At 57.4% G+C, this 27626-nt stretch overlaps 1 protein-coding gene across 1 annotated transcript in view; it reads right to left on the reverse strand.

Moving 5' to 3' along the window:
• Positions 1-27: 27 nt before the first annotated feature.
• cfap54 (cilia and flagella associated protein 54) overlaps positions 28-27626 on the reverse strand; it is a 35634-nt gene continuing 8035 nt past the window's right edge. Inside the window, 47 exon segments of the mRNA XM_062483603.1 lie at positions 28-195; positions 765-848; positions 1382-1547; positions 3424-3515; positions 3603-3658; positions 4922-5065; positions 6389-6498; positions 6619-6674; positions 6972-7059; positions 7166-7274; positions 8057-8159; positions 8315-8346; positions 8449-8569; positions 8653-8799; positions 8912-9060; positions 9228-9390; positions 9546-9663; positions 10049-10197; positions 10333-10481; positions 11962-12112; positions 12235-12288; positions 12398-12490; positions 12775-12861; positions 13026-13211; positions 13302-13368; positions 13505-13669; positions 13839-13926; positions 15018-15206; positions 15308-15469; positions 15646-15886; positions 15888-16098; positions 16833-17017; positions 17175-17366; positions 17967-18133; positions 18224-18341; positions 18435-18561; positions 18651-18848; positions 19031-19122; positions 23946-24027; positions 24406-24532; positions 24743-24835; positions 24937-25393; positions 25984-26106; positions 26220-26375; positions 26481-26628; positions 27129-27259; positions 27352-27537. Of these exon segments, the coding sequence (XP_062339587.1) occupies positions 82-195; positions 765-848; positions 1382-1547; positions 3424-3515; positions 3603-3658; positions 4922-5065; positions 6389-6498; positions 6619-6674; positions 6972-7059; positions 7166-7274; positions 8057-8159; positions 8315-8346; positions 8449-8569; positions 8653-8799; positions 8912-9060; positions 9228-9390; positions 9546-9663; positions 10049-10197; positions 10333-10481; positions 11962-12112; positions 12235-12288; positions 12398-12490; positions 12775-12861; positions 13026-13211; positions 13302-13368; positions 13505-13669; positions 13839-13926; positions 15018-15206; positions 15308-15469; positions 15646-15886; positions 15888-16098; positions 16833-17017; positions 17175-17366; positions 17967-18133; positions 18224-18341; positions 18435-18561; positions 18651-18848; positions 19031-19122; positions 23946-24027; positions 24406-24532; positions 24743-24835; positions 24937-25393; positions 25984-26106; positions 26220-26375; positions 26481-26628; positions 27129-27259; positions 27352-27537 (6426 nt within the window). The 3' untranslated portion in view covers positions 28-81.

Raw genomic sequence — 27626 nt, forward strand, 5'->3', positions numbered from 1 at the left:
GAATAAAAGGAAGATTTATGTCTTTAATGTTTATTGTTGTTTCTCTTGTGAGATGTCTAGATGGACATGACCCTTAACCAATCAGCTGAGCAGAGAGTCTAGCCAGCCAATCAGAGACTTTTCCTCAAGTATGGCCCCGCCCCCAGGGTTGAAGCAGCGTTCCAGATCGATCAGAGTCTGACCGCTCACCTCCACCTGGAACACACAGACACGATGAAGAGTGTGTGTGTGTACCTGAGGGAGTGTGGTCGACTGTAAGCCAGGCTTCAGGAGGTGTGTGTGTGTACCTGAGGGAGTGTGGTCGACTGTAAGCCAGGCTTCAGGAGGTGTGTGTGTGTACCTGAGGGAGTGTGGTCGACTGTAAGCCAGGCTTCAGGAGGTGTGTGTGTGTACCTGAGGGAGTGTGGTCGACTGTAAGCCAGGCTTCAGGAGGTGTGTGTGTGTACCTGAGGGAGTGTGGTCGACTGTAAGCCAGGCTTCAGGAGGTGTGTGTGTGTACCTGAGGAAGTGTGGTCGACTGTAAGCCAGGCTTCAGGAGGTGTGTGTGTGTACCTGAGGGAGTGTGGTCGACTGTAAGCCAGGCTTCAGGAGGTGTGTGTGTGTACCTGAGGGAGTGTGGTCGACTGTAAGCCAGGCTTCAGGAGGTGTGTGTGTGTACCTGAGGGAGTGTGGTCGACTGTAAGCCAGGCTTCAGGAGGTGTGTGTGTGTACCTGAGGGAGTGTGGTCGACTGTAAGCCAGGCTTCAGGAGGTGTGTGTGTGTACCTGAGGGAGTGTGGTCGACTGTAAGCCAGGCTTCAGGAGGTGTGTGATGGCAGAACAGCAGCTCCTCACCTTCTCTTGCAGAATCTGAAACACAAACACACTCCCATGATAAGGTACCAGACGTATGTCAATTTGTCTGGAAATGTTTGTGTAGAAGTATGTGTGTGTGTAGTGTGTGTGTACCAGTACGTGTGTGTATGTAGTGTGTGTGTACCAGTACGTGTGTGTGTGTAGTGTGTGTGTACCAGTACGTGTGTGTGTGTAGTGTGTGTGTACCAGTACGTGTGTGTGTGTAGTGTGTGTGTACCAGTACGTGTGTGTGTGTAGTGTGTGTGTACCAGTACGTGTGTGTGTGTAGTGTGTGTGTACCAGTACGTGTGTGTGTGTAGTGTGTGTGTACCAGTACGTGTGTGTATGTAGTGTGTGTGTACCAGTACGTGTGTGTGTGTAGTGTGTGTGTACCAGTACGTGTGTGTGTGTAGTGTGTGTGTACCAGTACGTGTGTGTGTGTAGTGTGTGTGTACCAGTACGTGTGTGTATGTAGTGTGTGTGTACCAGTACGTGTGTGTGTGTAGTGTGTGTGTACCAGTACGTGTGTGTGTGTAGTGTGTGTGTACCAGTACGTGTGTGTCGGAGGGTCCGGGGTGTCTCAGCTGCCTGGAGGCGGGGCTGGGGGCGTGGCTGGGGGCGGGGCTGGGGGCGGGGCTGGGTGCTGCTGGAGGGGGAGGAGCCAGGCTGACACCCACACACGCTGCACACAGCTGAGCGTGTGCCACCCTCACCCTGACACAACAGACAGCATGGATCAGCCAATCAAACAACAGCATGTCAAAGGATCAAGGTGTGCTTTCAGAGGCAGTGTGTGCATGTACCATACCTGCAAACTCAGAAGGGCTGAAAAAGGTGACACATTTTATACAGATTTACATTGAACTAGGTTAACAACACAATTTGCTGATCTTATGTTAGCTGACAAGCCGACAAGCTTGCTTTCCATTATAACGTTAAACATGTAAACAACAACATTCTCCATAAACGGCCTCTGCCTGGTAGTGGTAGCGTGAAAAGTTGAATTCACCAGCGGGAAAGCTGCAGCCGTTATCTTGATTGTGATTGGCCAAATGACTCGCGTGATGTATCACCAAAGATGTTTTATTGTGAAGACGACCGCAGTAGGTTTATCTCCCGTTTATGGGAAATTGTACCCCCCCCCCCCCCACAAATAAAAACTCTTTGTATCTACCCGATTCATGTGGATGACATTTTCCCATTCAAAACAGAGATTTTCGCAGAAAAGCGTCAAGTTTGCAGGTATGATGTACATGGTGTGTGTACATGGTGTGTGTGTGTGTGTACATGGTGTGTGTATACATGGTGTGTGTGTGTGTATACATGGTGTGTGTGTACATGGTGTGTGTGTGTGTGTACATGGTGTGTGTATACATGGTGTGTGTGTGTGTATACATGGTGTGTGTGTACATGGTGTGTGTGTGTGTGTACATGGTGTGTGTATACATGGTGTGTGTGTGTGTATACATGGTGTGTGTGTACATGGTGTGTGTGTACATGGTGTGTGTATACATGGTGTGTGTGTGTGTGTACATGGTGTGTGTATACATGGTGTGTGTGTGTGTGTACATGGTGTGTGTGTACATGGTGTGTGTGTACATGGTGTGTGTATACATGGTGTGTGTGTGTGTGTACATGGTGTGTGTATACATGGTGTGTGTGTGTGTGTACATGGTGTGTGTATACATGGTGTGTGTGTGTGTGTACATGGTGTGTGTATACATGGTGTGTGTGTGTGTGTACATGGTGTGTGTATACATGGTGTGTGTGTGTGTATACATGGTGTGTGTGTACATGGTGTGTGTGTACATGGTGTGTGTATACATGGTGTGTGTGTGTGTGTACATGGTGTGTGTATACATGGTGTGTGGGTGTGTGTACATGGTGTGTGTATACATGGTGTGTGTGTGTGTGTACATGGTGTGTGTATACATGGTGTGTGTGTGTGTGTACATGGTGTGTGTATACATGGTGTGTGTGTGTGTGTACATGGTGTGTGTATACATGGTGTGTGTGTGTGTGTACATGGTGTGTGTATACATGGTGTGTGTGTGTGTGTACATGGTGTGTGTATACATGGTGTGTGTGTGTGTGTACATGGTGTGTGTATACATGGTGTGTGTGTGTGTGTACATGGTGTGTGTATACATGGTGTGTGTGTACATGGTGTGTGTATACATGGTGTGTGTGTGTGTGTACATGGTGTGTGTATACATGGTGTGTGTGTGTGTGTACATGGTGTGTGTGTACATGGTGTGTGTGTACATGGTGTGTGTGTGTGTGTACATGGTGTGTGTGTACATGGTGTGTGTGTGTGTGTACATGGTGTGTGTGTACATGGTGTGTGTGTACATGGTGTGTGTATACATGGTGTGTGTGTGTGTGTACATGGTGTGTGTATACATGGTGTGTGTGTGTGTGTACATGGTGTGTGTGTACATGGTGTGTGTGTGTGTGTACATGGTGTGTGTATACATGGTGTGTGTGTGTGTGTACATGGTGTGTGTGTACATGGTGTGTGTGTACATGGTGTGTGTATACATGGTGTGTGTGTGTGTGTACATGGTGTGTGTGTACATGGTGTGTGTACCTGTCCATGCTGAGCAGCTGCTGGCCACAGTGTAGAGGAGGAGCAGAGCGGCAGGAGACACCAGAGCTGCTCACAGCAAACAGCAGCAGCACCTGGGGACAGCACAGCGTGGGCGTGGACATGTGCATGCGTGTGTGGAGGTGCGTGTGTGTTTATGCGTGTGTATATGTGTGTCCTACCATGTCCTGGTTGTCAGGGGAGACCAGGGGGGGGGCTGGTACCACTGCATGCACAGCTGAGGCTTGTCAGCAAAGCATTCTGGGAACTTCTCTCTGAGCGTCCCACACAACACGGGACTGATCTACACACACACACACATACAAACATGGCTACTCATCCTTCACCCAAGTAGAAGTACAGATACTCATGTTTAAAAAAACTGGTAAAAGTTGTGCTGACTACACTTTTTCACTCAAGTTAAAGTAAAGAAGTGTGGGCTCTGACATGTACTTAATTAAAAAGTACTACCTGTTTTAGTGTCACGCTGGTAACTGCACAGTGTATTAACAATGTGAAATTGTTTGTAAAAAGTGTATTACTGTGTAATACAGTGTAATCACAGTGTAATAACAACATAATCACAGTGTAATCACAGTAACAACTGTGAAGAGATGGTATAGTACACACATCCTTCACTCAAGTGAAATACAGATACTCATGTTTAAAACCACTCTGGCAACAGTTACACAGACTATTTCGTATCTCCCTCATATATGCCACAGATGATCAGGTCGACATCGCTACATAAGTATTAGTACTTTGTTACTTCCAATCTCTGCAACAGTGTAATCAGTGTATTAACATAATAAAAGTGTTGTAACAGTGTAATAACAGTGTAATAGCAGTGTAATAGCAGTGTAATAATAGTGTAATAGCAGTGTAATAATAGTGTAATAGCAGTGTAATAGTAGTGTAATAGTAGTGTAATAATAGTGTAATAGCAGTGTAATAATAGTGTAATAGCAGTGTAATAATAGTGTAAAAAGGGTTATGGTTACTGGAACTCACATCATATTAATACATTAATACACTACAGACACACTAACCCCTTTGGCAATTTACCCAAAACACACATACTAACCCCATTGGCAATTTGGTAATTGGTAAATAGAGTTACTGTATAAGTGTGTGAGGTGTGTGTGTGTGTACCTGCAGGGTCTGGGGCAGCTGCAGCAGGTCTGGGGGGGGTCTGGGGGGGCTGCAGGTCTTCCTGTAGCTGGCATGTGAGAGCAGAAGAAGACATGCAGCTGGAACAACCTCCGCTGGAGGTCTCCCCCTCCTGATACACACAGCAGCCCCTCAACACTCTGCGGACAGACTGAGACACACACACACACACACACCTCATACACACACACACACACACACACACACACACAGACACACACGTATACATACACATGCATACATGAACATGCATCAAAATCAAGTGCAGCAGTGTGTGTGTGTGTGTGTGTGTGTGTGTGTGTGTGTGTGAGAGAGAGAGAGAGAGTGTCACCTGGGTGCATGGTAGAGCAGAGTCGGGACAGGTGAGTGTAGTATCTGGACAGCTGCAGCCAGGTGAGAAGGGAACACTTCCTGATGCTCATCCTGGACTCTGGAGACCCCCTGCTGGTCCTGGCCCCCTGCTGGTCCACCCCACCTGGGAGGGAGGGAGAGGAGGGACAAGATGAGAGGAGGAAGGAGAGGAGGAGGGAGAGGAGGAGGGAGAGGAGGAGGGAGAGGAGGAGGAGAGGAGGAGGGAGAGGAGAGGAGGAGGGAGAGGAGGAGGAGAGGAGGAGGAGAGGAGGAGGAGAGGAGGAGGGAGAGGAGGAGGAGAGGAGGAGGGAGAGGAGGGAGAGGAGGAAGGAGAGGAGGAGGAGAGGAGGAGGGAGAGGAGGAGGGAGAGGAGGAGGGAGAGGAGGGAGAGGAGGAAGGAGAGGAGGAGGGAGAGGAGGAGGAGAGGAGGAGGGAGAGGAGGAGGGAGAGGAGGAGGGAGAGGAGGGAGAGGAGGAAGGAGAGGAGGAGGGAGAGGAGGAGGAGAGGAGGAGGGAGAGGAGGAGGAGAGGAGGAGGAGAGGAGGAGGGAGAGGAGGAGGAGAGGAGGAGGGAGAGGATGAGGAGAGGAGGAGGGAGAGGAGGAGGGAGAGGAGGAAGGAGAGGAGGAGGGAGAGGAGGAGGAGAGAGAGGAGGAGGAGAGGAGGAGGGAGAGGAGGAGGGAGAGGAGGAGGAGAGGAGGAGGGAGAGGAGGAGGGAGAGGAGGAGGAGAGGAGGAGGAGAGGAGGAGGAGAGGAGGAGGGAGAGGAGGAGGAGAGGAGGAGGGAGAGGATGAGGAGAGGAGGAGGGAGAGGAGGAGGGAGAGGAGGAAGGAGAGGAGGAGGGAGAGAGGAGGAGGAGAGGAGGAGGGAGAGGAGGAGGAGAGGAGGAGGGAGAGGAGGAGGGAGAGGAGGAGGAGAGGAGGAGGAGAGGAGGAGGAGAGGAGGAGGAGAGGAGGAGGGAGAGGAGGAGGAGAGGAGGAGGGAGAGGAGGGAGAGGAGGAAGGAGAGGAGGAGGAGAGGAGGAGGGAGAGGAGGAGGGAGAGGAGGAGGGAGAGGAGGGAGAGGAGGAAGGAGAGGAGGAGGGAGAGGAGGAGGAGAGGAGGAGGGAGAGGAGGAGGGAGAGGAGGAGGGAGAGGAGGGAGAGGAGGAAGGAGAGGAGGAGGGAGAGGAGGAGGAGAGGAGGAGGGAGAGGAGGAGGAGAGGAGGAGGAGAGGAGGAGGGAGAGGAGGAGGAGAGGAGGAGGGAGAGGAGGAGGGAGAGGAGGAGGGAGAGGAGGAGGGAGAGGAGGAAGGAGAGGAGGAGGGAGAGGAGGAGGAGAGGAGGAGGGAGAGGAGGAGGGAGAGGAGGAGGAGAGGAGGAGGGAGAGGAGGAGGGAGAGGAGGCGGAGAGGAGGAGGGAGAGGAGGAGGAGAGGAGGAGGGAGAGGAGGAGGGAGAGGAGTGCAGGGTACCACAGGGGTTGAGCAGGTCGTTGAGGGCGAAGCGAGGCAGGGTGGAGGGAGGTGAGAGGCAGGAGGCTGGATGTGGAGTTCGGAGGTCCACACAGCATGGCCCTCCACACCTGCACAACAAACAATCCCCATGGATACATACACTGTACATCATGTGTATATTGTTGTGTGTATATGTACATGTGTGCTTCCTCCACACCTGTACAGCAGCCCGGACACAGACCCAGTACAGCAGCATGTACCCTGATGCTGACACACCTCTGTTCATACTGGAGCTCCTCAACACCTGGAGCAGGACAGGAGGAGTTACAGGAGACAGGAGACAAGAGGAGAGGAGAGGAGAGGGAGGAGGGGAGAGGAGGACAAGAGGAGTTACAGGAGACAAGAGACAAGAGGAGAGGAGAGGGAGGAGGGGAGAGGGAGGACAGGAGGAGTTACAGGAGACAAGAGACAAGAGGAGAGGAGGACAGGAGGAGTTACAGGAGACAGGAGACGAGAGGAGAGGGAGGAGGGGAGAGGAGGACAGGAGAGCAGAGGAAAGGGAAGGAGAGGAGGGGAGGAGAAAGAACTACCTTCTGTTTGCCAGAGTCCTGGGGGTGCTGGAGGCGGAGCTACTGTGGTGTAGGTGGAGGTACACCAGCGCCATCTCCTGGTAACACTTACGCACCAGCCTGCACACACACACACACACATGTAAGAAACACACACACACAGACAACACAGGGATATATATGTATCCAGTATATGCACCATGCCTCCCTCCCAGCCGGTCCTTACAGCAGAGAGTGGCAGTGTTGCAGGGAGAGCTGGAGACACTCCAGGAAGGTCTCTAACACACGCTGGGCTGGGACGTCACCCAGCAGCATCTGGTACCTCTGCACCAAGCCTTCTCACACACACACACACACAGGATACACACGCACACAGGATACACACACACACGCACACACAGTTAGATGGTCCGAGGGTAGAGCACCCCTCCTCCACCTCCCCCACCTCCTCCACCTCCTCCACCTCCCCCACCTCCTCCACCTCCCCCACCTCCTCCCACCCCCCACCTCCTCCACCTCCTCCTCCCCCACCTCCTCCACCTCCCCCACCTCCTCCACCTCCCCCACCTCCTCCACCTCCTCCACCTCCTCCTCCACCTCCTCCACCTCCTCCACCTCCCACCTCCTCCTCCCCCACCTCCTCCCACCTCCTCCACCTCCCCACCTCCTCCTCCCCCACCTCCTCCACCTCCCCCACCTCATCCACCTCCCCACCTCCTCCACCTCCCACCACCTCCTCCCCCCACCTCCTCCACCTCCCCCACCTCCTCCACCTCCTCCACCTCCCCACCTCCTCCACCTCCTCCACCTCCTCCACCTCCTCCTCCACCTCCCCCACCTCCTCCACCTCCCACCTCCTCCTCCCCCACCTCCTCCACCTCCCCCACCTCCTCCACCTCCCCCACCTCCTCCACGTCCCACCTCCTCCTCCCCCACCTCCTCCACCTCCCCCACCTCCTCCACCTCCCACCTCCTCCACCTCCTCCACCTCCTCCACCCCCTCCACCTCCTCCACCTCCCCCACCTCCTCCACCTCCCCCACCTCCCCCACCTCCTCCACCTCCCCCACCTCCTCCACCTCCTCCACCTCCTCCACCTCCTCCACCCCCTCCACCACCCAGACAGTGCAGGATGTGTGTCTCCAGCAGCAGGTCCCTGGAGCAGCAGGACCTGGACAGCTGCAGGGACGACTGGAGCACCTCCTGAGCCTGCTGGCTCAGCTGCAGGGGGCCGGAGGGGCCCGGGGGCTGGCTGGGGGGGCCCGGGGGCTGGCTGGGGGGCCCGGGGGCTGGCTGGGGGGGCCCGGGGGCTGGCTGGGGGGGCCCGGGGGCTGGCTGGGGGGGCCCGGGGGCTGGCTGAAGGGGGCTGAGGGCACCATGGTCAGTGCCTGGGCTGCCAGGTTGAGACCTGGGGAGCAGTAAAGAGGATTACAGTAGTCTACACAAACTACATGCTGACACTAGTGACAGTTACTTCATCTGTCAGTGTGTGTGTGTGTGTGTGACGTACCCAGGCGCGTGGTGATGGCAGTAAGCAGGGGCAGAAGGGGAAGGTAGATGTTGGAGGGACCTGGGGACAGGAGAACTCTGCCTCCCTCCCCCAGCGACACGCTCTCCCCAAACACCCTCAGCTGGGAGAGGCAACACACAGACCCCTCAGCTGGGAGAGTGGAGCTGTGTGTGTGTGTGAGTGTGAGTGTGTGTGAGTGTTTACCTGTGTGAGCAGCAGGCTCTGGGTGTGCCTGGCCAGACTGAGGTGGCCCTCTGCTCCCAGGTCCCACAGCAGAATAGCAGCCCTGGACACAAGCAGCACTGAGCCTGGACACAGGCTGGGCTGCCCTGACAACACACTCACCGCCTTCTACACGCACACACACACACACACAACATGTTATTGTGTGTGTGTTTGAGTGTGTGCATGTGTGTGAGTGGGTGTATGTGTGTGTGGGTGTGTGAGTGTGTGTGTGTGAGACCTGCAGCAGAGTGATGCTGTCTCCAGAGTGTGTGCTCAGTGTCGCCCCCTGCAGGAGAAGCAGAGCGTGTGTGTGTGGGTCTCCCCAGGACTCCGCCTCCTGAACACCCTCCTTCAACAGTCGGGCTGCCTCCACACTGCTGTCCACACCTGCTCTCACACACACACACACACACACACACACACACACACACACCACACAACACAAGTTTTTCATGTTTCACTAACTACAAGGGTAGTTAAACAAGAGTGCAGACACACACCCCTCCACACACACACCCCTGCACACACACACCCCTGCACACACCCCTCCAGACCTGTGTAGATGGAGGCTCCAGGGGTGTGTGCCAGCAAGCTCTGGAGCAGGACCAGTCTGCAGCGCAGCCAGAGGGCGGGGCCTAGACGCTCACGAGACTCCGCCCCCTGGGCTGTTGTTCCAGGATGAAGGCTGGACACCTTCCCTCCCTCCTTCACTCCTGCCTGTGTAGAGGACACATCTGAATACTCTACACTCCTGCACCCTCCCTCCTCCCTCATACTGTCCTGCATGGACACACACACATGAACATCTGTAGCATACAGTCAACAGTGTAGTGTGTGTGTTGGAAGAGTGTAAACAGGAAGTGATGTTGCACCTGGTCACTCCAAGGCCTGCTGTATCCAGAGGGTCGGGGAGCCGGGGGGGCTGGGCCTCCAGGGGGCGGGGAGGCTGCAGTGTGGAGCATCTCCAGGGCTGCTACTGCCATGTCTGCACTGGGGGAGCAGCAGAATCAGGACTCACACACACACACATCCTCCCCCCTCCTACCTGGAGGCAGCCTGGCCTCACCCCCCCTCCTACCTGGAGGCAGCCTGGCCTCACCCCCCCTCCTACCTGGAGGCAGCCTGGCCTCACCCCCCCTCCTACCTGGAGGCAGCCTGGCCTCACCCCCCCTCCTACCTGGAGGCAGCCTGGCCTCACCCCCCCTCCTACCTGGAGGCAGCCTGGCCTCACCCCCCCTCCTACCTGGAGGCAGCCTGGCCTCACCCCCCCTCCTACCTGGAGGCAGCCTGGCCTCACCCCCCCTCCTACCTGGAGGCAGCCTGGCCTCACCCCCCCTCCTACCTGGAGGCAGCCTGGCCTCACCCCCCCTCCTACCTGGAGGCAGCCTGGCCCAGCTGCAGGTGCAGGTCTGCCAGCAGCAGCAGAGTGTCCACCTGTAGCTCCTGCTGCTCTGGGTCACCAGGGGTGCAGACCAGGGGCTGCTGGGAGTGCAGCATGCAGCCTGCCTCCCTCAGGAGCAGGGACTGCAGGAGGGAAGGGGGAGGAATCAGAAGAAGTAGCTCCAGGCCCCAGCTACCAGCCTCCCCACCTCCTCCAGGCCCCAGCTACCAGCCTCCCCACCTCCTCCAGGCCCCAGCCTCCCCCAGGCCCCAGCTTACCTTGACCTGGCCCAGGGTCAGGTTCTCCCTCTGCAGGTCCAGCTGTTTGGGGTCTCTACTCCTCCTGTCTGTGTCACTGGGGGGGGGGCGGGGCAGGTTGGGGGTGCTGCTGGAGCGCAGCAACTTGTCCCTCCGGGGCTGGAGCACATCTGGACACACACACACACACACACACACACAATAAGTGTTTGAACCAGCAAAGTGTACAGGGCTAGTTACCCCCCCAGGGTGGTGTCCAGGGCTAGTTACCCCCCCAGGGTGGTGTCCAGGGCTAGTTACCCCCCCAGGGTGGTGTACAGGGCTAGTTACCCCCCAGGGTGGTGTACAGGGCTAGTTCCCCCCAGGGTGGTGTACAGGGCTAGTTACCCCCCCAGGGTGGTGTCCAGGGCTAGTTACCCCCCCAGGGTGGTGTACAGGGCTAGTTACCCCCCCAGGGTGGTGTCCAGGGCTAGTTACCCCCCCAGGGTGGTGTCCAGGGCTAGTTACCCCCCCAGGGTGGTGTACAGGGCTAGTTCCCCCCCAGGGTGGTGTACAGGGCTAGTTACCCCCCCAGGGTGGTGTACAGGGCTAGTTACCCCCCCAGGGTGGTGTACAGGGCTAGTTCCCCCCCAGGGTGGTGTACAGGGCTAGTTCCCCCCCCAGGGTGGTGTACAGGGCTAGTTACCCCCCCCAGGGTGGTGTCCAGGGCTAGTTACCCCCCCAGGGTGGTGTCCAGGGCTAGTTCCCCCCAGGGTGGTGTCCAGGGCTAGTTCCCCCCCCAGGGTGGTGTACAGGGCTAGTTACCCCCCCAGGGTGGTGTCCAGGGCTAGTTACCCCCCCAGGGTGGTGTACAGGGCTAGTTACCCCCCCAGGGTGGTGTCCAGGGCTAGTTACCCCCCCAGGGTGGTGTACAGGGCTAGTTCCCCCCCAGGGTGGTGTACAGGGCTAGTTACCCCCCCAGGGTGGTGTACAGGGCTAGTTCCCCCCCAGGGTGGTGTACAGGGCTAGTTACCCCCCCAGGGTGGTGTACAGGGCTAGTTCCCCCCCCAGGGTGGTGTACAGGGCTAGTTACCCCCCCCAGGGTGGTGTACAGGGCTAGTTACCCCCCCAGGGTGGTGTCCAGGGCTAGTTACCCCCCCAGGGTGGTGTACAGGGCTAGTTCCCCCCCCAGGGTGGTGTACAGGGCTAGTTCCCCCCAGGGTGGTGTACAGGGCTAGTTCCCCCCAGGGTGGTGTACAGGGCTAGTTACCCCCCCAGGGTGGTGTACAGGGCTAGTTACCCCCCCAGGGTGGTGTACAGGGCTAGTTCCCGCCCCAGGGTGGTGTACAGGGCTAGTTCCCCCCAGGGTGGTGTACAGGGCTAGTTCCCCCCAGGGTGGTGTACAGGGCTAGTTACCCCCCCAGGGTGGTGTACAGGGCTAGTTCCCCCCAGGGTGGTGTACAGGGCTAGTTACCCCCCAGGGTGGTGTACAGGGCTAGTTACCCCCCCAGGGTGGTGTACAGGGCTAGTTCCCCCCCCAGGGTGGTGTACAGGGCTAGTTCCCCCCCCAGGGTGGTGTACAGGGCTAGTTACCCCCCCAGGGTGGTGTACAGGGCTAGTTACCCCCCCAGGGTGGTGTACAGGGCTAGTTACCCCCCCAGGGTGGTGTACCTGTGTCCAGGGCCTCCGGCAGGGTGTGGATGGTCCTGCAGAGGGCCAGCAGCAGGTGAGCCTGGGCCAGGGGGAGGCGCTGGGCCAGTCTGGCTCCGTACAGCAGGCCGACCTCAGGGCTCACACCACGGTTCACCAGGTCCTCCAGTGCCTGGCTCACACACACACACACACACACACACATACACACACACGGTAACCATGACTACCTGTATGATGGCACGATCTGTGGTAGCCATGACCTGCATGTTAGTATGTGGTAACCATGACTACCTGTAGGTTGGCAGGGTTCAGCAGAGTCTTGTTGGTGTTGAACGTCTTGATAGGCTGAGAGTCACATGGAGACAAACACATCATGTGATACACCATCGTGTGACAGTGTGTGTGTGTGATAGTGTGTGTGAGAGTGTGTGTGTGTGTGAGACAGAGAGACTACCCCAGTCTTGTGTGGCTCCTCCTCTCCCTGCGTCAGCAGAACAGCCTCCCTCACAGCCTGACAGAAGAGACCCAGCTCTGCCAGAACCCTCACCTGGAGCACACACACACACACAAAGCTTTGTTAGAACATTTACTTGGGCAACACACAGACACTCACACACACAGATAGGCAGACAGACAGACAGACAGGCAGGCACACAGACAGACAGACAGACAGGCAGGCAGGCAGGCACAGACAGACAGACAGACAGACAGACAGGCAGGCAGGCAGGCAGGCAGGCAGGCAGGCAGGCACAGACAGGCAGACAGGCAGACAGACAGGCAGGCAGGCAGGCAGGCAGGCAGGCAGGCAGGCAGGCAGGCAGGCAGGCAGACCTTCAGGATCCTTGCTGTGATGGTGAGGTGAGTGTCTCTGCAGAGCGTGCTGACTAGGTGCAGGTAGAGAGCCAGCATGGGCAGCACCTGCAACACATCAGCACTCTGGAGATCAGCCACTACACACACGCATGTCTGGACCATGATGTGTGTGTGAGTGTGTGTGTAGTGTGATATGAGAGTGTGTGTGTGTGTAGTGTGAGAGTGAGTGTGTGATGTGTGTGTGTGTAGTGTGTCTAGTGTGAGTGTACCGTGAGGTGTTCTCCAGCAGAGTACAGCCAGTGACAGAGGAAGCCCAGTGATGACACTGTGTCACCCAAGGGGGCGTGGCCTGGATCAGAGAAGAGCTCCACCCCTGGGATAAGCTCCGCCCCCACGCTGTAGGAGGCATACTGGAGGTCTGAGGAGGGGTGAGGGAGGGAGGCCTGCAGGAGACACTGGGGGAGGGGGGGGGTTATGCAGGTCCAGTCAAGCGGGGGGTGTATGCTGAGTGTGTGTGAGTGTGTGTGTGTGTGAGTGTGGGTTACCTTGAAGAGTTGTGCAGACAGGAGACAGGTCTGGGTCCGTTGGCTGATGTTAGATGTCTGGATGAACCTGACAACAGCAGAGCACAGCTGTGTGAACACACACACTCACATATAACACACACACACCACACACACCACATTCAATCACTTCTTAGTGAATCAACACTATGTGTGTGTGGTGTGTGTGTTGCTAGGAAACTGACTGAGCGATCTTGGCAGTGAGCACAGCGGCCTGCAGGCAGCCTCGTATCCCAGAATGCCTCAGGGTCTGGGCGTGGCCGGGCCAGGTGAGGCCGGCCCAGGTGTCCAGGACTCCAGACCTGTGCAGGGAGCCGTCCACAGCCCTGCTCCACGCAGCCTGCGCCGCCCTGCATGCACACACAGAAGGATGTTCCACAACTGTGCCAATAATAAAAAGGCTGATGTGTCTGCTGTCTGTGTATGTGTGGGGTGTGTGTGTGTGTATGTGTGGGGTGTGTGTGTGTGTGTGTGTGGCGTGTGTGTGTTCCAGAGTGCATGTATGTGTGTGTGTCTGACCTGTGGTTGCCAGTGTAGTAGTAGAGGTTCCCCAGCTCATGCAGAGCCTGACACTTCAGAGACACCTCTCCCTGGGCCTCCATGCACTCTGGAACACACACACACACACACACACCACACACACACACACACGCCACACACACACACATTCAAATACAACAACTCCAGCTCCAATCCTTGTCCTTAGCTGACCCCCGGAGCACAGTGAGAGGAGGGTGGATGCAGAGTGAGCAGTTTGAGGAGCACAGTGAGAGGAGGGTGGATGCAGAGTGAGCAGTTTGAGGAGCACAGTGAGAGGAGGGTGGATGCAGAGTGAGCAGTTTGAGGAGCACAGTGAGAGGAGGGTGGATGCAGAGTGAGCAGTTTGAGGAGCACAGTGAGAGGAGGGTGGATGCAGAGTGAGCAGTTTGAGGAGCACAGTGAGAGGAGGGTGGATGCAGAGTGAGCAGTTTGAGGAGCACAGTGAGAGGAGGGTGGATGCAGAGTGAGCAGTTTGAGGAGCACAGTGAGAGGAGGGTGGATGCAGAGTGAGCAGTTTGAGGAGGTTGCAGAGTAGGGCTGGTCGATATATATCGAATATTAGTGATAATATTGCAATAATTTTGACGACAATGTAAAATGTATACAAAATGTAAAGTTATATCGATATATATCAAATATCGTAACAATTTTGACAATATCGAGATATAATTTATTTTTATATATCGCCTAGCCCTAATGCAGAGTGAGCAGGTGGACGTGTCCTGAGTGAGGTGGACGTGTCCTGAGTGAGATGGACGTGTCCTGAGTGAGGTGGACGTGTCCTGAGTGAGGTGGACGTGTCCTGAGTGAGATGGACGTGTCCTGAGTGAGGTGGACGTGTCCTGAGTGAGTTGGACGTGTCCTGAGTGAGGTGGACGTGTCCTGAGTGAGTTGGACGTGTCCTGAGTGAGGTGGACGTGTCCTGAGTGAGTTGGACGTGTCCTGAGTGAGGTGGACGTGTCCTGAGTGAGTTGGACGTGTCCTGAGTGAGGTGGATGTGTCCTGAGTGAGTTGGACGTGTCCTGAGTGAGGTGGACGTGTCCTGAGTGAGGTGGACGTGTCCTGAGTGAGGTGGACGTGTCCTGAGTGAGGTGGACGTGTCCTGAGTGAGGTGGACGTGTCCTGAGTGAGGTGGACGTGAGGTGCGGCAGGTCTTACTGATGGAGCTGCTGTAGGAGGATATGACTCTGGGAGTGTGGGAGGGGGGCAGGGGGGGGCGGTAGAGTGACCCCAGGAAGTCCAGGTCTGGGGGGGCCGAGCCGGGGGCCGAGGACACCGCCCCCCTGAACTCCACCCTGCCCTGAGGCCCCTGGGCCCCCCCACCATCCTGGCTCCCCTCCAACACAGCTGAGAGAAGGGAGGAACATACAGAAACTTGAAGAGCACCTGTGTGTGTACTCACAGCTGTGTGTGTGTGTGTGTGTGTATATTAGTGTGTGTGTACTCACAGGTTTGTGTGTGAGCCAGCAGCAGTGTGAGCAGGGTCCTGCTGTGCTGGAAGGTGTGGTGTGTGTGTGTGTGACAGTCTCGCTCTACAGCCTCTCTGAAGCAGCGCAGGGAGTCCTCCACATCCAGGGGCACACGCACCACACACATGGCCCGGCGCACTTCTGAAACACACACACAGGAACACACACAGGCACACACAGGCACACACGCACACACACATACACACGCACACACACACAGGCACACACACAGGCACACACACAGGCATATATAAAAAACATTAAAAAAATTAATTACAAAAATTAAATGTTTGTGTGTGCGGTGTGTGTGTACTGACCGGCCAGCTGCAGGGTCTCTAAGTCAGGGCTGCTGGGGTGAGGATGAGGGGTGCTGGGGTGAGGATGAGGGGTGCTGGGGTGAGGATGAGGGGTGCTGGGGTGAGGATGAGGGGTGCTGGGGTGAGGATGAGGGGTCCATGCGCTCAGCAGCTGTTGTCCTGTGTAGCTCTTGCAGGTCACCTGGGGAGACGATTTCTCTAGATTACTGTATGGTGTGTGTGTATGAATGATGTGTGTGTATGAATGGTGTGTGTATGTATGAATGGTGTGTGTGTATGAATGGTGTGTGTATGTATGAATGGTGTGTGTGTCTCGCCTGGTGTCCGGTGAGCAGGTGTGTCCTGGTCAGGTGAGGCTGGGGGGAGGGGGCGCCTCCGTACAGGCTGATCCTCTCCAGCAGGCGCTGCTGGGCGTGGACCAACAGAGGGGTGATGACCCTGGTGTGGCGCTCCCTGGGACACACCATACACACACACCATACACACACACCATACACACACACCATACACACACACCATACACACACACCATACACACACACCATACACACACACCATACACACACACCATACACACACACCATACACACACACACCATACACACACACCATACACACACACCATACACACACACCATACACACACACCATACACACACACCATACACGTCATACAAACACACAGCACGCTTTTTGTTCGCTCACACTATTCAGACATGGTCTGCGAAGGCCTTTAGGCTTAGATTTAGGGTTAAGGGTGGGTTTGGGGATAAGGTTAGGGGTTAGGGAAGGGTTAGGGTTAGGGAAGGAATAGTAATAGTGCATGTGTGTGTGTATGTGTGTGTGTGCGTGCGTGCGTGTGAGTGTGTGTGTGAGTGTGAGTGTGAGTGTGTGTGTGAGTGTGCGTGTGTGAGTGTGAGTGGGTGTGTGAGTGTGTGTGTGAGTGTGTGAGTGTGTGTGCGTGTGTGTGTGCGTGTGTGAGTGTGTGTGCGTGTGTGTGTGAGTGTGCGTGTGTGAGTGTGTGTGTGTGAGTGTGTGTGTGTGAGTGTGTGTGTGTGTGAGTGTGTGTGAGTGTGTGAGTGTGCGTGTGTGAGTGTGTGTGTGTGTGAGTGTGTGTGAGTGTGTGAGTGTGCGTGTGTGAGTGTGTGTGCGTGTGTGTGTGTGTGCGTGTGTGAGTGTGTGCGTACCGTGTGCGTGTGTTGAACAGCAGGGCCAGGTGGGCCAGGGTCTCCCAGCGAGCCTGCTGGTGCAGCAGCTCCAGGGTGTGGAGGAGCAGGCGGCTCAGCCAGCCGTGCCCCACCAGCAGCTGCTCCTCCTGGGGGAAGGACCTCCACGGGCCTTGGGCCTGAGCAGCCTCATACACAACCCACAGCTGCACACACACACACACACACGCATGCACACACACGCATGCACACACGCACGCACACACACGCACACACACACAGGCAGGGAGGGACACAGGGAGGCAGTCAGACAGAGAGCACAACAAGTTTGCGTGTGTATGTGTGTGTGGGTTGTGTGCTGACCTGCAGCTGGTCCATCATGTCCAGCAGCAGGTCGGCTGCCAGGGTGTAGAGCGGGGTGAGGGCAGAGTGGAGCTGCTCCAGGGTCAGGGGGGAGGGGGGGTGCAGCACAGCAGACAGGCTGCAGGCCTGGTCCCACACACTGACACACACACTCTGCAGACTGGTCCAGTGGCGGCCACGATGAGCCAGCACCTACACACACACCGTCACAGCACACACAGGGTCACAGCACACACACACACACACACACACACACAGGGTCACAGCACACACACACACACACAGGGTCACAGCACACACACACACACACACACACCGTCACAGCACACACACACACACACACAGGGTCACAGCACACACACACACAGGGTCACATCACACACACACACAGGGTCAGAAGAGTATAAGTAAGGGATAATACACGGCTACTTGCCAAGCAACGGAATACGCTGGGGTTGATAAGTTACCGGACTACTTGTGGAGTGATACGAAAGACGTGAATCCGAGGCAAAAAGGCCACTTCCCTTGACAGCGGTCAATTATGCATAGCAACACTCAAATATGGAAAAATAGTTAACCACAGAACGTTGGGAAGTCCCATTCAAGTGAATGGAGCATTCTACAGCATTAGGAAGAGCCGTGTAATAAGTGTATAGGGTTAAGGTTAAGGTAAGGGGTTAGGGAAAACTGGATTTTTGATGGGACTGAATTCTGACTCCCCACACGGATAGATGTACACAACACGAGTGTGTATGGAGTGTGTGTGTGTGTGTATATGGTGTGTGTGTGTACCATAGCCCTTCTGAGGTGCAGAACAGCTTTGCTGAGGGAGTCGTGCAGCAGGGAGGCGGAGCGTCGCGAGGGCTCGCTGTGATCTGATTGGTTGGTCTGAGCCATGCGAGGAGAGTCCGTCTCACTCTCTGCTGTGATTGGCTCCTCCTCCCCACTGGCGGTCATACCTAGGGTGGAGAAAACACAAACATTCTCTCTCCTTAGCTCTCTATATCTCTCTCCATCTCTAACTCTGACCCTCAGTGTCTCTCTGTCACCTGGCTCGTTCTCCCTGGTCCTGTGCAGGGGGTTTCGTGGGGCAGAGCGTGGTCGAGGCTGGGGGCTGGCAGAGGGGGGCTGGGGGCTGGCAGAGGGGGGCTGGGGGCTGGCAGAGGGGGGCTGGGGGCTGGCAGCGGGGGGCTGGGGGCTGGCAGCGGGGGGCTGGGGGCTGGCAGAGGGGGGCTGGGGGCTGGCAGCGGGGGGCTGGGGGCTGGCAGAGGGGGGCTGGGGGCTGGCAGAGGGGGGCTGGGGGCTGGCAGAGGGGGGCTGGGGGCCCCATTGCACCAATATCCCACTCTGGTACAGGGAGAACAGGGAGGGAGGCAGCTGACTGTAGCTGCAACACACACACAAACACACCATCAGCTTGGATACTACATGTGTGTGTATGGTGGGTGTATGGTGTGTGTGTGAGTGTGTGTGTACCGGTAAGGGCAGCTGGCTGCGAGGCTGAGCTCCAGGTTGTGTCTGAGCATGCCCAGGTGGGCGAGGCCCATGCTCAGGTTGGCATGACAACGCCACAGCCACTCCTCAGAGCAGACTTGGCGGAGACGGCGTCGCCGCTGGTAACCAGGCAGCAGGGGGGGCAGCTGGGCCAGCAGGGTGTCTACTGCCCTGCTCTCCCTGGATACACACCATACACACACACCATATACACACCATACACACACACAAACAGGGTTAAAGTCTGGCATAAAGTCATAGGTCACAGACCTATACTGGGGGATAAACACATAAATGCAGAGGGGTGTACTAGACACACAACACACACACACCACACACCCACACACACCACACACATTCACCTGTCAGTGTTCTGTGTCTTGAGACCGCTGAGCAGCTTCCTCTGCAGAAACTCCCTCTTCTTCTTGTCTGTCCAGATTGAACCAGACTTCTTCTACGAACACACACACACACTCTCAGGCAGGAGATGATGTGAGATGATGAGATGATGTGAAGGATGTGAAGGGGGGTGGGGTGTGATGGGGCAGCAGGTGTGAGGGGTGTGTGGGGTGTGATGGGGCAGCAGATGTGAGGGGTGTGTGGGGTGTGATGGGGCAGCAGATGTGAGGGGTGTGTGGGGGCAGCAGGTGTGAGGGGTGTGTGGGGTGTTGGGGCAGCAGATGTGAGGGGTGTGTGGGGTGTGTTGGGGCAGCAGGTGTGAGGGGTGTGTGGGGTGTGTTGGGGCAGCAGATGTGAGGGGTGTGTCGGGGAGGCAGGTGTGTGTTGGGGCAGCAGATGTGAGGGGTGTGTTGGGGCAGCAGGTGTGAGGGGTGTGTGGGGTGTGTTGGGGCAGCAGGTGTGAGGGGTGTGTGGGGTGTGTTGGGGCAGCAGGTGTGAGGGGTGTGTGGGGTGTGTTGGGGCAGCAGGTGTGAGGGGTGTGAGGGGTGTGTGGGGGCAGCAGGTGTGAGGGGTGTGTGGGGTGTGTTGGGGCAGCAGATGTGAGGGGTGTGTGGGGTGTGTTGGGGCAGCAGGTGTGAGGGGTGTGAGGGGTGTGTTGGGGCAGCAGGTGTGAGGGGTGTGAGGGGTGTGTTGGGGCAGCAGATGTGAGGGGTGTGTGGGGTGTGTTGGGGCAGCAGATGTGAGGGGTGTGTGGGGTGTGTTGGGGCAGCAGGTGTGAGGGGTGTGTGGGGTGTGTTGGGGCAGCAGGTGTGAGGGGTGTGTGGGGTGTATTGGGGCAGCAGATGTGAGGGGTGTGTGGGGTGTGTTGGGGCAGCAGGTGTGAGGGGTGTGTGGGGTGTGTTGGGACAGCAGATGTGAGGGGTGTGTGGGGTGTGTTGGGGCAGCAGGTGTGAGGGGTGTGTGGGGTGTGTTGGGGCAGCAGATGTGAGGGGTGTGTCGGGGAGGCAGGTGTGTGTTGGGGCAGCAGGTGTGAGGGGTGTGTTGGGGCAGCAGGTGTGAGGGGTGTGTGGGGTATGTTGGGGCAGCAGATGTGAGGGGTGTGTGGGGTGTGTTGGGGCAGCAGGTGTGAGGGGTGTGTGGGGTGTGTTGGGGCAGCAGGTGTGAGGGGTGTGTGGGGTGTGTTGGGGCAGCAGGTGTGAGGGGTGTGTGGGGTATGTTGGGGCAGCAGATGTGAGGGGTGTGTGGGGTGTGTTGGGGCAGCAGGTGTGAGGGGTGTGTGGGGTGTGTTGGGGCAGCAGGTGTGAGGGGTGTGTGGGGTGTGTTGGGGCAGCAGGTGTGAGGGGTGTGTGGGGTGTGTTGGGGCAGCAGGTGTGAGGGGTGTGTGGGGTGTGCTGGGGCAGCAGGTGTGAGGGGTGTGTGGGGTATGTTGGGGCAGCAGATGTGAGGGGTGTGTGGGGTGTGATGGGGCAGCAGGTGTGAGGGGTGTGTGGGGTGTGTTGGGGCAGCAGATGTGAGGGGTGTGTCGGGGAGGCAGGTGTGTGTTGGGGCAGCAGGTGTGAGGGGTGTGTTGGGGCAGCAGGTGTGAGGGGTGTGTGGGGTATGTTGGGGCAGCAGATGTGAGGGGTGTGTGGGGTGTGTTGGGGCAGCAGGTGTGAGGGGTGTGTGGGGTGTGTTGGGGCAGCAGGTGTGAGGGGTGTGTGGGGTGTGTTGGGGCAGCAGGTGTGAGGGGTGTGTTGGGTATGTTGGGGCAGCAGATGTGAGGGGTGTGTGGGGTGTGTTGGGGCAGCAGGTGTGAGGGGTGTGTGGGGTGTGTTGGGGCAGCAGGTGTGAGGGGTGTGTGGGGTGTGTTGGGGCAGCAGGTGTGAGGGGTGTGTGGGGTGTGTTGGGGCAGCAGGTGTGAGGGGTGTGTGGGGTGTGTTGGGGCAGCAGGTGTGAGGGGTGTGTGGGGTATGTTGGGGCAGCAGATGTGAGGGGTGTGTGGGGTGTGTTGGGGCAGCAGGTGTGAGGGGTGTGTGGGGTGTGTTGGGGCAGCAGGTGTGAGGGGTGTGTGGGGTGTATTGGGGCAGCAGATGTGAGGGGTGTGTGGGGTGTGTTGGGGCAGCAGGTGTGAGGGGTGTGTGGGGTGTGTTGGGACAGCAGATGTGAGGGGTGTGTGGGGTGTGTTGGGGCAGCAGGTGTGAGGGGTGTGTGGGGTGTGTTGGGGCAGCAGATGTGAGGGGTGTGTCGGGGAGGCAGGTGTGTGTTGGGGCAGCAGGTGTGAGGGGTGTGTTGGGGCAGCAGGTGTGAGGGGTGTGTGGGGTATGTTGGGGCAGCAGATGTGAGGGGTGTGTGGGGTGTGTTGGGGCAGCAGGTGTGAGGGGTGTGTGGGGTGTGTTGGGGCAGCAGGTGTGAGGGGTGTGTGGGGTGTATTGGGGCAGCAGATGTGAGGGGTGTGTGGGGTGTGTTGGGGCAGCAGGTGTGAGGGGTGTGTGGGGTGTGTTGGGACAGCAGATGTGAGGGGTGTGTGGGGTGTGTTGGGGCAGCAGGTGTGAGGGGTGTGTGGGGTGTGTTGGGGCAGCAGATGTGAGGGGTGTGTCGGGGAGGCAGGTGTGTGTTGGGGCAGCAGGTGTGAGGGGTGTGTTGGGGCAGCAGGTGTGAGGGGTGTGTGGGGTATGTTGGGGCAGCAGATGTGAGGGGTGTGTGGGGTGTGTTGGGGCAGCAGGTGTGAGGGGTGTGTGGGGTGTGTTGGGGCAGCAGGTGTGAGGGGTGTGTTGGGTATGTTGGGGCAGCAGATGTGAGGGGTGTGTGGGGTGTGTTGGGGCAGCAGGTGTGAGGGGTGTGTGGGGTGTTGGGGCAGCAGGTGTGAGGGGTGTGTGGGGTGTGTTGGGGCAGCAGATGTGAGGGGTGTGTTGGGGCAGCAGGTGTGAGGGGTGTGTGGGGGCAGCAGGTGTGAGGGGTGTGTGGGGTGTGTTGGGGCAGCAGATGTGAGGGGTGTGTGGGGTGTGTTGGGGCAGCAGGTGTGAGGGGTGTGAGGGGTGTGTTGGGGCAGCAGATGTGAGGGGTGTGAGGGGTGTGTTGGGGCAGCAGATGTGAGGGGTGTGTGGGGTGTGTTGGGGCAGCAGATGTGAGGGGTGTGTGGGGTGTGTTGGGGCAGCAGGTGTGAGGGGTGTGTGGGGTGTGTTGGGGCAGCAGGTGTGAGGGGTGTGTGGGGTGTATTGGGGCAGCAGATGTGAGGGGTGTGTGGGGTGTGTTGGGGCAGCAGGTGTGAGGGGTGTGTGGGGTGTGTTGGGACAGCAGATGTGAGGGGTGTGTGGGGTGTGTTGGGGCAGCAGGTGTGAGGGGTGTGTGGGGTGTGTTGGGGCAGCAGATGTGAGGGGTGTGTCGGGGAGGCAGGTGTGTGTTGGGGCAGCAGGTGTGAGGGGTGTGTTGGGGCAGCAGGTGTGAGGGGTGTGTGGGGTATGTTGGGGCAGCAGATGTGAGGGGTGTGTGGGGTGTGTTGGGGCAGCAGGTGTGAGGGGTGTGTGGGGTGTGTTGGGGCAGCAGGTGTGAGGGGTGTGTGGGGTGTATTGGGGCAGCAGATGTGAGGGGTGTGTGGGGTGTGTTGGGGCAGCAGGTGTGAGGGGTGTGTGGGGTGTGTTGGGGCAGCAGGTGTGAGGGGTGTGTGGGGTGTGTTGGGGCAGCAGGTGTGAGGGGTGTGTGGGGTGTATTGGGGCAGCAGATGTGAGGGGTGTGTGGGGTGTGTTGGGACAGCAGATGTGAGGGGTGTGTGGGGTGTGTTGGGGCAGCAGGTGTGAGGGGTGTGTGGGGTGTGTTGGGGCAGCAGATGTGAGGGGTGTGTCGGGGAGGCAGGTGTGTGTTGGGGCAGCAGGTGTGAGGGGTGTGTTGGGGCAGCAGGTGTGAGGGGTGTGTGGGGTATGTTGGGGCAGCAGATGTGAGGGGTGTGTGGGGTGTGTTGGGGCAGCAGGTGTGAGGGGTGTGTGGGGTGTGTTGGGGCAGCAGGTGTGAGGGGTGTGTGGGGTGTGTTGGGGCAGCAGGTGTGAGGGGTGTGTGGGGTATGTTGGGGCAGCAGATGTGAGGGGTGTGTGGGGTGTGTTGGGGCAGCAGGTGTGAGGGGTGTGTGGGGTGTGTTGGGGCAGCAGGTGTGAGGGGTGTGTGGGGTGTGTTGGGGCAGCAGGTGTGAGGGGTGTGTGGGGTGTGTTGGGGCAGCAGGTGTGAGGGGTGTGTGGGGTGTGTTGGGGCAGCAGGTGTGAGGGGTGTGTGGGGTATGTTGGGGCAGCAGATGTGAGGGGTGTGTGGGGTGTGATGGGGCAGCAGGTGTGAGGGGTGTGTGGGGTGTGTTGGGGCAGCAGATGTGAGGGGTGTGTCGGGGAGGCAGGTGTGTGTTGGGGCAGCAGGTGTGAGGGGTGTGTTGGGGCAGCAGGTGTGAGGGGTGTGTGGGGTATGTTGGGGCAGCAGATGTGAGGGGTGTGTGGGGTGTGTTGGGGCAGCAGGTGTGAGGGGTGTGTGGGGTGTGTTGGGGCAGCAGGTGTGAGGGGTGTGTGGGGTGTGTTGGGGCAGCAGGTGTGAGGGGTGTGTTGGGTATGTTGGGGCAGCAGATGTGAGGGGTGTGTGGGGTGTGTTGGGGCAGCAGGTGTGAGGGGTGTGTGGGGTGTGTTGGGGCAGCAGGTGTGAGGGGTGTGTGGGGTGTGTTGGGGCAGCAGGTGTGAGGGGTGTGTGGGGTGTGTTGGGGCAGCAGGTGTGAGGGGTGTGTGGGGTGTGTTGGGGCAGCAGGTGTGAGGGGTGTGTGGGGTATGTTGGGGCAGCAGATGTGAGGGGTGTGTGGGGTGTGATGGGGCAGCAGGTGTGAGGGGTGTGTGGGGTGTGTTGGGGCAGCGGGTGTGTTGGGGCAGCAGGACACACCTTGTTCTCTGTGCAGGAGGAGAGCTTCCCCAGGCCTCCTCTGTCCTGGAGCTTCTTAGGACCTGCCAGACACTCATCCCTCCTGGATACACACACACACACACACAGAGATACACACAAACAGAGAGACACATCGATTTAGTCAGTCAAACATACACAGACACACAGACTTCCAAACATCTGTCCACACACCCCCTCACACACCTGGTGATCCAGGTGAAGACACCCCCCTCACACACCTGGTGATCCAGGTGAAGACACCCCACCCCTCACACACCTGGTGATCCAGGTGAATACACCCCCCTCACACACCTGGTGATCCAGGTGAAGACACCCCCCCCTCACACACCTGGTGATCCAGGTGAAGACACCCCCCCCTCACACACCTGGTGATCCAGGTGAAGACACCCCCCCCTCACACACCTGGTGATCCAGGTGAAGACACCCCCCCCTCACACACCTGGTGATCCAGGTGAAGATGTCCTGGCCCCACTGTGTCACCAGACACAGCTGCTCCTCCTGCAGGCTCCTCTGCAGCAGCAGCACCGCACATTCCAGGAAGCACGCCTTCCTCTTGACCTTCATCACTGAGCACACACACACCACACACACACACCACACACACATACCCACAGGCACACACACAGGGCTACGTCTCAAACATTAAACACATCTCCATATTCACATACATACACTGGCATATATGAAGAACTGTATGGGTCTGTGTGTGACTGTATTGAGTGTCTGTACATATGCATGTGTCTATGTTTAGTTTGTGTGTGTGTGTGTGCATCTACCCTCCTTGTAGCAGCTCTTCAGGGGGCAGCAGGACAGGGTGCTGTACAGCAAGACTGGATCTTCCTGGCCTATCAGCTCATGGCTGTGAGACCCTACACACCAACATCATCATCATCATCATCATCACAGCTACACCAACAACAGCATCTGTGTGTGCGTGTATATATGTGTGTATGTATATGTGTGTGTGTACCAGAGCTGGCTCTCTTCCCCTCCAGAGCTCTCAGCTGCTCGCTGGCCTCCTCCCCGACCCCTCCCCTCCTGGGCAGCCTGTCTGTCTCCTGGTCCCTCCTGGGCAGCCTGTCTGTCTCCTGGTCCCTCCTGGGCAGCCTGTCTGTTTCCTGGTCCCTCCTGGGCAGCCTGTCTGTCTCCTGGTCCCTCCTGGGCAGCCTGTCTGTCTCCTGGTCCCTCCTGGGCAGCCTGTCTGTCTCCTGGTCCCTCCTGGGCAGCCTGTCTGTCTCCTGGTCCCTCCTGGGCAGCCTGTCTGTCTCCTGGTCCCTCCTGGGCAGCCTGTCTGTCTCCTGGTCCCTCCTGGGCAGCCTGTCTGTTTCCTGGTCCGTAGCAGAGATCTCACTCAGCTCCTGCAGCAGCCTCTTGCCCATCTCCATCACAGGAACAGCCACACAGGACAGGCTCAGAGTCCTCAGGGCCTGACACACACACACACACACACACATATATATATATACACACACACATATATATACATATATATATACACACACACATATATATATATATACACACTAGAGCCTGACCGATTTACCGGCGGGCCGATATTATTGGCCGATATTAGGCATTTTCCAAACTATTGGTATCAGCATTTATAATGGCCGATAAATAAATATAAAAAGAAAAAAAACGGATGAAACACCCTTCAACCATGTTATGAGTGTCAGTGTTGCATAGTTTGTCCACCAGAGGGCACTCTACAACGTCCCTGTTGGCAACACTCGTGTTTAGAACGTCACAAACCATACAACCAGCTGATCCAGCCAGTCGGGCAGAGTGGAAGGAAATCTGCTTATGTTTTGTTACGCGTTTCTGGATTATTATTATTATTTTATTTTTTTATATATATATATATATCGGCCGATATATCGAAATATCGTATTTTTCAATCACCAAATATTTGTATCGATATCGGCCTTAAAAATCCTTTATTGGTCGGGCTCTAACACACACACACACATATATACACACACACATATATATACACACACACAGAACCCCCGCTCACCTTGGAGAGGTAGTAGGTGATGCAAGCCACCATGTGCAGCAGGGACTCAAAGGTGGAGGCTGGACGCTTCAGCTTCAGCTCAGGGGAGATCTCCTGCAGCACCACCAGACACCTCATCAGCACCTGCAGCACACACACACACAGTACACTACAAGTGAGGCTCAGGTGTTCCAGGTGGGGTGATCTAGGTGTTTGTGCTCCAGGTGAGGTGTTCCAGGTGTGTGTTCCAGGGTTACCTGCACCACGGGCTCTGCGTAGATCTGGTGGAAGATGAGCGGGGCCAGAAGGCCGTAGCAGCCCACCACGGCCTGCAGGGCGGCGCTGTCCTTGTTCAGCCACAAGCTCACGTCCATTGCCACCTGCAGCCTCGCACACTCCGCCAGACGCAACTCCTAGGGGGGCAACAAGTAGTTAGAAAGTCCCTACCTGACCCCTGGCCCCAGTACAGAGGTCAGAACTGCCTCGCTGACCCCAGGACAGAGGGCAGAACTGCCTACCTGACCCCAGGACAGAGGGCCCTGGTCGCTGAGAGCATCGCAGTGCAGCGCCCCCTCCTGGATGTGTGTCTCTGTCTGCATCAGGATGGAGGTGAAGAACAGCTGGAGGAGGAGAGGAGAGGAGAGGCGCACGGTCTGCATACACAACCTGGGCGAGGAGGGGGAGGGAGAGGGAGGGAGAGGAGATTATTAGGAAACACTTTAGAGAAGTGTATGTGTGTCTCATTGTGTGTGTGTGTCCTGACCGTGTGTGTGTGTGTGTCCTGACCGTGTGTGGGTGTGTGTCCTGACCGTGTGTGTGTGTGTGTCCTGACCGTGTGTGTGTGTGTGTCCTGACCGTGTGTGGGTGTGTGTCCTGACCGTGTGTGTGTGTGTGTCCTGACCGTGTGTGTGTGTGTGTCCTGACCGTGTGTGTGTGTGTGTGTCCTGACCGTGTGTGTGTGTCCTGACCGTGTGTGTGTGTGTGTCCTGACCGTGTGTGTGTGTGTGTGTGTCCTGACCGTGTGTGTGTGTGTGTGTGTCCTGACCGTGTGTGTGTGTGTGTCCTGACCGTGTGTGTGTGTGTGTGTGTCCTGACCGTGTGTGTGTGTGTGTGTCCTGACCGTGTGTGTGTGTCCTGACCGTGTGTGTGTGTGTGTGTGTCCTGACCGTGTGTGTGGGAGGCCCCCAGGCCTGCTGCTGCCCCCGGCCTGCTGGGGGGGGTCCTGCAGGGTGAAGTGGCTCCACAGCTCTCCACAGGCTCTCTTCACCAGGGAGCTGTGCCCGGTCTGGAACGCTGCCTGGGGAGGGGAGAGGGAACCACAGAGAAATACACACCACATATGAACTAGGATGTTCCTGTGTGGACCAGGTGTTCCCCGGTGTGCCCTACCTGAGCCAGGTGAGCCCAGATGGTGAGGAGGGCCAGGGGGGGGGAAGCCAGCAGGGGCCTGGTGGTCTCTCCCACGCCCCCCCCCAGCAGGCTGCCATGGCCGTCCCAGGCTGCCACTGCAAACACATACTGCTGGTTGGGCTCCAAGCCATCCACCCTCAGCACGCACTCTCCTAGTGCTGGTACCTGGACACACACACACACACAGTGCTGAGCCCAGAGAGGGAAGACAGACAGAGAGAGAGAGAGAGAGAGAGAGAGAGAGAGAGAGAGAG

This window comes from Osmerus eperlanus, chromosome 17 (genome assembly GCF_963692335.1).
Source record: "Osmerus eperlanus chromosome 17, fOsmEpe2.1, whole genome shotgun sequence".
Lineage (NCBI taxonomy): Eukaryota > Metazoa > Chordata > Actinopteri > Osmeriformes > Osmeridae > Osmerus > Osmerus eperlanus.